Below are 10,823 nucleotides of genomic sequence, written 5' to 3'. Positions count from 1 at the left end.
CATCACCTAGAGGTAGACAGACTTAAGAGAGAGAGAAAAAGAGAACCACTGGGCAATATCGCTGAATACATAACAACACATAATCCATTTCACCAGCAGTGAGCGACTTTAAGGGGCAGTACTGTTCCACAAATCAGTAGCCTATTTGTTGTCTCTAGTACGGTCTGTTTGCAGTTTTGCATAAAATAGTAGAACTATAGATAACAAGTCCTACCAAATATGCAAATATAAATGAATAAACCACAAATGTGACCTTAAACAACAATACCAATCAAAATTGAGATTTTTGCATCATCTGAAAATTGAATAAATAAGCTTTCTATTGATGTGTTGTTTTGTTAGTATAGTGCTTCTCAAGTGGGGGTAGGGGTACTTTGGGGTGCTGCAGCGGGTGCATGAGAGAAACTGACATTTAGGAATAAATAATGAAAATCAATAAATTATGATAATAGTATTTATATAAGAAATTAGGACTACACAAAGAGGCATATAAATTAATTAATAAATGTAGTAATAATAAAGGTTTGACTCTCATTTCAAGGGGTAGGCCTACTTGGCATGAAAAAAACATAAAAAGGGGTACTTATGTCAAAAAAGTTTGACAACCACTGGTATAGGCCAATGTTTGACCGAGATATAACTATTTAAAACTCTGGAATCTGAGGGTCCAAAAAAATCGAAACATCAAAAAAAATTGCCTTTAAAGTTGTCCATCCGAACCGCTGTAAAAGACCATTCACACACAAAAATAAAGTTTTTATATTTTTATGGTAGGAAACTTACTAAATACCTTCATAGAACATAATCTTTACTTAATATCCTAATGATTTTTGGCACAAAGGAAAAATCGATACTTTTGACTATAGCTATACTTATATAATTATAGCTATATAAATTTTTTTTTCTCATGCTACTTAAGACTGGTTTTGTGATCCAGAGTCACAAATGAATAAAAATAGATAAAATAAGCAAATGGCTGAAACTTCAGTCAGTGACATCACAGACCCCTGTAAAATATCAACCCCAGGCATCGCACATCGTTCGCCTTGTCATTTCTGTTGCATTAGCCCCCCGATGAGAGCCCGAAAGGGACAATCAGCAAGTCACAGGCATAGATTCAGAAAGGCAAACATCTGAGGGCACGGTTCATGCTAATATTTGTCTCCGATTGCCCTAAATGAACGCATAATGCATTCTAATGGTGACCCTGGTGTCACCAGGGCTTTATCTGACTCTCTCAATGAGATAACTGAATGAGTGATTAGGACGTGAATGCTTCCCTCGTACCTTGTTTCTCATGCAAATGCGCCCCCACCATCCACCACCGTACACCCCTGCACTGATGAAGGCATCGTCCTCACCTGTCATCTTGACATTGGGATGCAGGTGCACTCGCTGAGGCCGGACAGGATCTCGTCCACCCCACCATCACTGTAATTCATATTAATGCAAGGCCCTGTTAATATTTTCGACAAAGTGAACGTCTTTCAAGGCAGGGGGGGGTCCATTACAGATAATTGGAGTGACTTTCAGTTGTATTTTATGGGCGTACCCTACTCCGACATTGAATGTCCTTTAAACGTATACGTTTAAAAGCCACATGGAATACATTTCATCAGGCCGTGCTTTGGAGATTGCCACGGCTCCACGTTTAATTTGTTATGGAAGTTTGATCAAAGCCATTGGATTGAAAACCAATAAGAATAAGGATGCACCGTCCCCTAAGGTCATAACAAATGTATTCAGAGCAAAAGGTTGTCACACATTATATTTACCTTTATTCATTTAGCGGATGCTTCTATCCACAGAAAAACATCCATGACATGCCATAGACGTTAAAGAATGAACGTTTTAAAATTGTTCAAAGATGTATAGAATGGAACAGACATGAAAATAAGAAATAAGTCAAATACTGACACAACATTTTAATAGATGTATTAAATGCATTCTGCGCATTAATGGATTCACTTAAGTGCTCGTGGAAGAGAAGATGAAGCTATATCTCATCTTTCAATAATGCTGTGAACTTCAGCCCCATCGTATGACCACGGCCTCCAATCCCACTTAAACATTAATTCCTAGTAAATCTAGTGCTGGGATCGATTTAAAGAGAAGAGGGGAATAAATGTGGAGACCTTTGTGAATGTGGCTCCGATGGATCTAGAAGTGGTGAAGATAAATGCGAGAAGAGAGGGAGCCCATTAAATGTCGAGGCTGGCAGTCTCTTCAGACATCATCCCCTTCACTCACTGATCAATTTCTACTGCCTCCTGAAACACTTTGGCACAGGACACTACAGACTGGCAGCCGGATTCATCGTCAGCTTCTGGTCTTGTGGCCTCAGGCACGTTCCTGCCACATCGAAAAGGAGACGATGCTGTTTATGATGCTATAATGAGGACTTTGGTCATTGAGGACACTGTGGAGGCCATACACACCTGTAGAATCTCAAGTCCTTTATTCCGGATAAGCTTTTATTAATGCATTCGATTCATGAGGTGTAGGGTAGCCCCCCTCATCAGTTTTGGTAACCCGTCACAAAATCTGTTAATGAATACAAAGTATTTTGGGCGATATTATCTATAAATCATGGTTATTTTTGAGGGATGAGTCAGGAGAACTTTTAATATACAGAGATTGTCCGTGTTCATGTTTAAGAGTAGGATTCCCATTCCCATAAGCATTGTATTTCTATCAAATATTTATTGTGGTTCAGATACAAAATTTAAGCATTAAATATTAAGGATGCTGTAAATATTTAATACTGACCCTGATGTTCACTGGCATTCTACCGTGGATTTTAATTTTCATGTCTCTAAGGAACAATTGTGAGACTTGTGCTGCAGCTTGACGCACCGCTCAGCAGGGAGCGAAAATTATCTTTCTCTCCTATTTTTGGCCATTATCCAGCGTATCTGTTTGAGGCTGATAGCATTCAGGGCCTTTGATGGTTATTGGACAATAATCCACACATGTTGTATCAGAGAGATTAAGGTATCTCTCCCAATAATTTTTTTTTTCTCCATTTTTAGCATTAAAGGCTTGCAAGGAACAATTTCTTTGTTTGTAAATTATTATAGCACTTTATTTAGATTGGATTTGCTTCATCTGTACTCTTTTATATTAGCGCCCATATTTTTGAGAATTCTATGCGAAAACAAGTTCAGAACATAAATGTTGAGTGTTTTAGCTTTCAAATGATGCATAGTCTGATAAGGTAATAAAAATGCAGACACAATCAATAATAAACACCTTTTTTTAAAGTGATAGTTCACCCCAAAATTCAGTCATAATTTACTCTGGTCATTTCAAACTTGTATGACTTTCTTTCTTTCTCTTTATGTTTTGAAAAAAGTCGGTAATCATCTTTTATGTTGTGCAGAAAAAAGAAAGTCAAACAAGTTTGCAATGACAAGATGGTGAGTAAATGATTACATCATTTTCCTATTTGGATGAACTATCATTTTAAAAAGGGGTTTGCTGATGCCATATAGAAGAAGTCTTTAGCTGAACGGTTTAATAAAAAACCTTTAACATCTGAAGAAAGGTTCTGTTTTATCAAGGGTTCTTTTTAGGGAAAAGGGATTCTTTAGATAAAACAAAGTTCAATCGAAAATGACTCATCCGTGCGTGGCATCACTGTGAAGAACCATTTGAAGCACCAGCGTGTTTTAAAAAAAGTTTTGGGACCCAAACGCCACATAGTAGTCATAGTAGTCCAATGTTTAGAGCCATGGTAGAGTCTTGAAATGTAATTTTAATTTCCAATATATTTCAGAAGGGGGCAGGATTGCTCTTTGGCAGCTTTAATAAACAGTCCCACTTGGCTTCTGTTCCTCTTTCTGCCCCTTTCTATCCCTGGGGTTTAGAAATAATCCTCTGAGCATACAAACCTGCTCTCCATGCCCTTCTTCCACTAAATAAAGCTTATTAATCACCATGTGACTTTAGACCACTACAAAATGATATTCTGTCAAAGGCCACTACAACACAACCAAGTGATTCCATATTTCTCATGATCTCCACAAAATTACTTAACTATCAGACCACCCTTAACATCCACAAGCACCGAGTGTTCAGATGACACGTTAAAAATGCCGAGCCACTGAACGAATCTTGCGGCCCATCGCCCATCTTCGCTCGACGGCGAGATGCGGAGCCGGAGGGTGGCCCTGACTCTTGGGGACAGGATGGAGGGAGGGACTTCGGCTCTGCTCTGTAACTCGAGAGAGGAGGGTGCAAAAGGCACGGCGCATGGTTCTTCAGAGGAGAGGAGAAGCACATTAATCATCAAAAGACATCTGTTCTTTTGCCTGCTTCAGAATTCTGTCGAAGTGCTGCTGACTTCCCCCCGAAGATACAGAAAACTGAAATAAATGGTCACCTCTTTGTTGTGGACAGCCTGAGTGAAACGTTAGATATAAGTTTGCGTTCCTTCCATCTCATTAAATTCCAATTTGTTTATACATGAGTCATTGACAGGTGGGCTCTACCCAGCATTTAAAGACGCACTAATTGTTCTCTCATTAAAAATGTTTCACACGTACAGATATGAAAGGCACGTTTGAAAAATGTGTTTAAACCTGCTCACCAGCCTAATGTCTGTTTTGTATTATGAGCACATTTCAAGTCAAATGTTGGTTATATTAAATAAAGTGGTGGTACAGTACATTATACAAATGTACAGTACATTATAATGCTTAGCAGAACAAGTCCTTTTCATTTTTTATGTACTCAGGTTTTGACGAGACAGCTAATTCCCAATGAAGAAAGGAAAAGCTGATCTCCCTTCAATGTACTGAAGAAAAACCTTTACTAATAGTGTAAGATACAGTACGATAGAGTAGAAACTGATGAAGTGAATAAAACAGAGAAGTGGAATTACAATGGGGAAACACGTAAAAACAAATTAGAAGTGAAAGTTAAGTCAACCAAATCACCGGAAAACACTAAACCGAAAATGCTTAAATTAAACAGACTTAAAGGGTTTCTACTATGTTGAAATACAGGAAGGAAATAAGATAATCGTAAGACAAAGTGTCAATGAATAGACAATCAATTTTTAAGTTGTCTTTTGTCTTAAGTTCTGGAGTCGCCTTAAGTCCTCAATAAGAAGCACCCCCATATGAAAAGTTCTGTCCGGGTTGTAATGCTCTGATATGTAGATGTCCTCAATTTTGTTTTTGTTCATGTTGAGCTTGACAATCACTCTGTCCATGTTGCTCAATTCATCATGCGGATCATAGTATTTCCTCACTTCATAGGGCAGATCACTAGCGTGCTTATAGTGTAGGTTTCCTATGGTGAAGTATGCATAAGTGCGTTTGTCCTTCAGCGGGGGAAGCAGGGACCCAGTGTTAAGGAACGGATGAAATCCAAATTCTCCTGCCACCGGGTCACAGAGTGCCACCATGTTATTGTCGATGCATTTTCTCAAATACCACATGAGTAGGGCGAGTCCGTGTCGGGGTGGTGGATAGCCAAAATGTGTGTCCCACAGCTCCTCTTCAGAGTTTAATGTTTTTAAAGAGGATGTGATGACCAGGATGGCAAGCAGACGGATGAGATGTTCTATCATTGCTGTGTGCAGACTAGACAGAGAATGTCATAAGAGTTTAAGATCAAAACGGCAAATATTCAAAATACTTTATTTTATTTCTTAAAGGGACAGTTCACTCATAAAATATTCACCCTCATGTCGTTCCTAACCTGTATAACTTTCTACTGTAGAAGATAAGAGAAGATATTCTAAAGAATTTTGTAACCGGACAACATTAACTTCCACTGTCTTACGTTGTTTGGACACAAAACAATTAAAACATTTCTCAAAATATCTTCTTTTGTGTTCAACATGGTTTTGAACCACATAAGGGTGAATTAATGATGGCAGAATATTTATTTTGGGGTAAATAACCCCTGGACATATTCTTATTGTGAACAATTTATCATTGCATGCATTATTCCTAAGAAAAAAACACTTGTCGTAGAAATCTATTGTATATTAAGTAAAATATTAAGTAAGATATATTTAATTTGATAAATTCTTGACATTTGGGTCATTTGTTTTTTGACATCTTTAACTATGCCAGCAGTGGAAAGAATACATCATATCATTTTTGTATCTTGTCACATCACGTTCCCTGTTGGTGCTTCTTTCCCCAAATATAACATATTTCTGCTGTATGACAATTCAATCTTCTACAAAACCACTGACCTTCTGAGCCTAAACTGAAACATGGACAATCACATTTCCAAGTGTGCTGTGCTGAGCTTTTTCAATTAAGAATACCTGCAAAAATAGCACCTTAATAAACATAATTTAATGGTAATTTACCTGAATGAGTCAGCAGAAACCGGGGGTGGACTGTCTTGAAGAGGCTGTGGAAGTTTTGGGAGGACAACTGAATCTCTGAAGGGTCTTCTCAGGGTATGTTGGGCCCTTGGTTTAAGAATAATGTCTTATTTCCTTCCCTATCTAACAGGAAGAGGTTAGACTAAATCTGTTATGCTTACATGACAGGTGCGTTCTGCACTGTTGCTTAGATTCAGTTACAGATTATTAATTATCTAAACGCAAAAATAAAGATTTGATTAAAATCAAAGAATGACAGCTGTGAAAATAACAACAAATAATGTGAAATACTCAAAAAAAACTGCCTTGCAATAGCATACAAGGGATTTTTACTTGAACATTTTTTACATTTTATGAGAATTTTTATAAGAAAAAAAAGAGGAATAGATGGCAATAGAGGAATAGAGGAAACATGGGTTGCCTCTGAAATGTCAAATAATAACTTTTTTACTTATTTTTATTTAAGATAAGGTTTATGATTGACATAAATAACATAACATAAAAACACAACATAACATAAATAACAAAACATAACATAACATAACATAAAAAAACATAAAAAAACATAACATAACATAAAAAACATAAAAAAACATAACATAACATAACATAAAAAACATAAAGAACATAAAAAAACATAACATAACATACATAAAAACATTAAAAAAAACATAACATACATAACATAACATATCATAAAAAACATAACATAACATATCATAAAAACCATAAACACACAAAAAAACTTTATTTTATACATAAACTTAAAACCACAATTCTAAACACAAATTGGACTATAATGGCCTATAAATTGACAGCATGATTGATAACAACTCTGTTTGCATGTGATAACTGATGTACCTGCCCACAGATTATATCACAACATGTGATCTTCTCAACAACACGTTGCAATATAATGTTCACACTTTCATTGCACAAACAACATATGCCATTCTTTTCTCAGCTTATACCTGTCAGTATAAAGTATTACTTCATGTGAAGATGTGCGGAGACAGTGACAGCTACTCTCCAGTAACACAGCAACATGGCTTTCTCTCCACCGTAAACTCATTCCATCCCACAGTGTCATATCAAAGCCTCCCCACTTCATTACAAATGAATTATACTTTTAAATGATCCCAGCATGGCAGACAAGCCCAGCTCTTAAAGGAACGTATGAATAAAAAGAGAGAGAGGAGCAAACATTAGCATTTCATTTCTTCGCATTTAACACCAAATAATGTTCCATTTTGCAGCTTTTATTTATTTATTTGGCCATCTTCCGGCTTACGCACACATAAAAGCTGGCTGGGCTAATCTCCCTGGCAACACGGGCGCGCTTGCTCCTGGGTAAATTCTTTAATTCCTCTGGTGTGTGTAGACATGACTTTCGGATCACACCGTGTTAGTTCCCCTGCCTGTGGGTGCTATAAGCTATCCAGAGCTGAACGGAGTAGAAAGATAGGTTTCTTCCATTCCATGCTGAGTGTGACCTGAAGTTAACCAGCTGAGACTCACTGAAATACAAACTCTCAACGTACTAGTCGACATCTGCGCGGGGCTGATTTGTGCAGTTTTTATGTGATTTATGAGTCCGGAATACAGAATAAAGAATAAGAATGGGCTTTAACTGAAGTTAAAATGTGATGGATGTGATTTGAGACTGTGATGAAATGTTTAAGACTTTTTGTGCAAAATCCTCACGATCCATCCTTCAATATCAGCCTCTTTGCTGAAAGTCAATTATGACAGGGTCTTAAAGGAGCAGTTCACTTTCAAAATAAATGTTCTTGATCATTTATTCACCCACATGTCTTCTGTTTGTTTTTCTTTAGTTGAAAAGAAATGAAGTTTTTTGATGAAAACCTTTCTCCATATAGTGACTTCAATGGACTCCAAACGGTTGTAGGTCAAAATGACAGTTTCATTGCAGCTTCAAAGAACTTAAAATGATACCAGACCATGACTATAGGTCTTATTTAGCGAAACGATCGGTCACTTAAAAAAAAAAAAGTATATGCTTTATAATCACAAATGCTCGCCTTGCTCTGTTCTGCGATACGCTTTCATGACTTCACGAAATACGTAATTCTAATAACGTTGAAAACTTGCACGTTCAACTTGTAAACACTGACTCGGTACTTCCGCATATGTACTTACGTATTTTGTCACGCATCGCAGAACATAGCAAGGTGAGCAATTGTATTTATAAAACATAAACCTTTTTTTTGAAAATGACTGTTGTTAGATAAGACCTTTATTCCTCGTCTGGTATCGTTTAAAGTCCTTTGAAGCTGCACTGAAACTGTCATTCTGACCTTCAGCCGTTTGGAGTCCATTGAAGTCACCGTAAGGAGAAAAATCCTGGAATGTTTTTATCAAAAACTTTCATTTCTCTTTGACTAAAGAAACATATACACAAACATCTTGGATGACACGGGGGAGACTAAATTATCATGAACATTTATTTTGAAAGGGAACTGCTTCTTTAAATAATCATCACGAAAATGTGTAAAATAAGGGACCTCGTCTAATCAACCTTTAGCAAGTAAATGTTTTCCTGTCTTACCACTAGTGAAAATAATTATAAAGAGTAGGGCCTACTCAATGTTTCTTTGAAATAGTTTATAACATATATAACCATTGCTAAGGAGAAACCAATTGTGCAATTAGACTTTTACTCAAAACCACATACAGTTGTTAATTGATATATAGTCTGTGTGACAACTAGCCCCGGTGTCCTCTATTTATATCTGTGATGAATTGACAGACAAGTCCCAAAGAGACACAATAGGAACACGAGCTGGTGGATCCTTCAATGTCTGCCTGCATTGACTGCGGGGGCCAGAGAAGCAGTAAAAAGTCTCTCATAAGCGTGTTTGACACATCTATCGCGCTGCTGCCAAGCGCTGCGGGCTCTGCTTCATATTTTATCCTCTCATTGCAGTGTCAGCCTGCACGAGGAGGCACTTTTTAAATTGCTCTGCACACTCGAATTACACTGGTTCTCCCCCATGAAACGCGTCTCAGTCAAACGCGCAGCAGATTCCACGTGTAATCACTCTTTCATGTAGCGACACATAATGCATCATCAATACTGTGTGTCTGATTTAAATGCGTGATGAGGATAATTCAGTTGCTTGTTGTTATATATGTGCGTACGCAGGGATGGAGGTTAAAGTGGTTCTGTGTATAAATATTATTCAATACTGCACGGATGTGCTTTGTCGAGTCTTTAAGTGTCTAGGTCATGGCGAGGGTTAGAGAGAACTGCTTGGTTTCAGACAAGGTATGGATTTATATATATAAAGAAATGTTTACTATGTATATTGCAGAAAAAAAGAATATGTTATCTATCAGGATACAAAACACTTACAAAAATTGAGTTTATTCAAGTGTGCCATTAGTATACTTCGTTAAACTTAATAAAACAAAGTACGTTCAGACTACTTTTTATGTCCTTCTCAGAAAAACAGCTATAAACTATTAATACAAACTAACGGGGGCCGGGGGCAGACTGGGAAGCAAATTCGGCCCTGGACTTCAAAACACTTCAATGCAGACTACATTATTCGCAAACAGTGGATAAAACCTTGAAAAATTATATATGAGCCCCCCAAAACTCACATAAGATTGCTGCGCCATTCCTATTGGATCCTATTTGTCAAGAACCTCGGATTGAGACATGGCGTGAGAACCCAAGTGCAGGCAGACACAGACGGTATAGATGGTAAACGAGGATATTTATTAACAAATAAACACTAAACAAGACAGGCAAAACAAAACCCCACGTGGGGGGAAAACAAGACAGGGATATATATAATTTTAACAAGAAACACTGACTTACTAAACTATAAACAAACACTGGTAACAAACACTAAACTAACACTTACTAGACAAGGAGACAGGAACAAGTAAAGACGGGGGCGTGACGCAAACAGCAGACAGACTCACAGGTACTGCATACAATGCACGAGCAACGAGACAAAGAAACATGAGGACTCTTTATAGGGGAAACAGACAAAGGATAGTTAACGAGAAACAGGTGCTGGGGATTAGCACTAAGGAGAGGCTGACAAGGAACGAGATGTAGGGAACAATGACAAGACACGAGAAAGATCACTCAATCTCACACAAAACCATAGGTTATGCCATGACTCCACTCAAACAACAAGAATAAACATGACATGATAGTGGAATCATGACACCTATTAACCGCTCAAGCACTGCTTTTTAATTTTAAACTCTCCAGAACTCCAGTGTCGATCTCTGCCTTGACCACGAAGAAATCATCAGAGAAATGAAACAAACACATGTTCCATGTTTTTCCCACTTGAGCTGGAACGTCTTTTAAAATAAACTTTTTTTTAATTCAGGCCTCCTTTAACTACAGTATTTTCCTCAAAACGTGCTAAATACATTGCACAATTAAGTAGGCCAAGATAAGTCCTATATATACATAGAAAACGTA

The 10,823-nt window shown here is 37.4% G+C and overlaps 1 protein-coding gene across 1 annotated transcript; it reads right to left on the bottom strand.

The window, feature by feature from the left end:
- Nucleotides 1-4,687: 4,687 nt before the first annotated feature.
- On the bottom strand, nucleotides 4,688-6,482 carry si:ch211-198c19.1 (uncharacterized protein LOC100151013 homolog). Its single transcript, XM_056763073.1, has 2 exons — nucleotides 6,335-6,482; nucleotides 4,688-5,591 (listed from the first exon to the last, which is right to left on the bottom strand). Exon 2 carries the CDS (start codon nucleotides 5,576-5,578, stop codon nucleotides 5,063-5,065), a length of 516 nt encoding a protein of 171 aa, XP_056619051.1. The 5' UTR covers nucleotides 5,579-5,591; nucleotides 6,335-6,482; the 3' UTR covers nucleotides 4,688-5,062.
- Nucleotides 6,483-10,823: the final 4,341 nt, after the last annotated feature.

This window comes from Triplophysa dalaica, chromosome 12, assembly GCF_015846415.1.
Source record: "Triplophysa dalaica isolate WHDGS20190420 chromosome 12, ASM1584641v1, whole genome shotgun sequence".
Lineage (NCBI taxonomy): Eukaryota > Metazoa > Chordata > Actinopteri > Cypriniformes > Nemacheilidae > Triplophysa > Triplophysa dalaica.
Note: the sequence above shows the minus strand (reverse complement) of the source record. Positions and strands in the feature narration are given on the sequence as shown.

Bases quoted from the DNA above. Each gene is read 5' to 3' on its own strand.
- si:ch211-198c19.1 (XM_056763073.1), bottom strand. From the start codon at position 5,578: ATGATAGAACATCTCATCCGTCTGCTTGCCATCCTGGTCATCACATCC.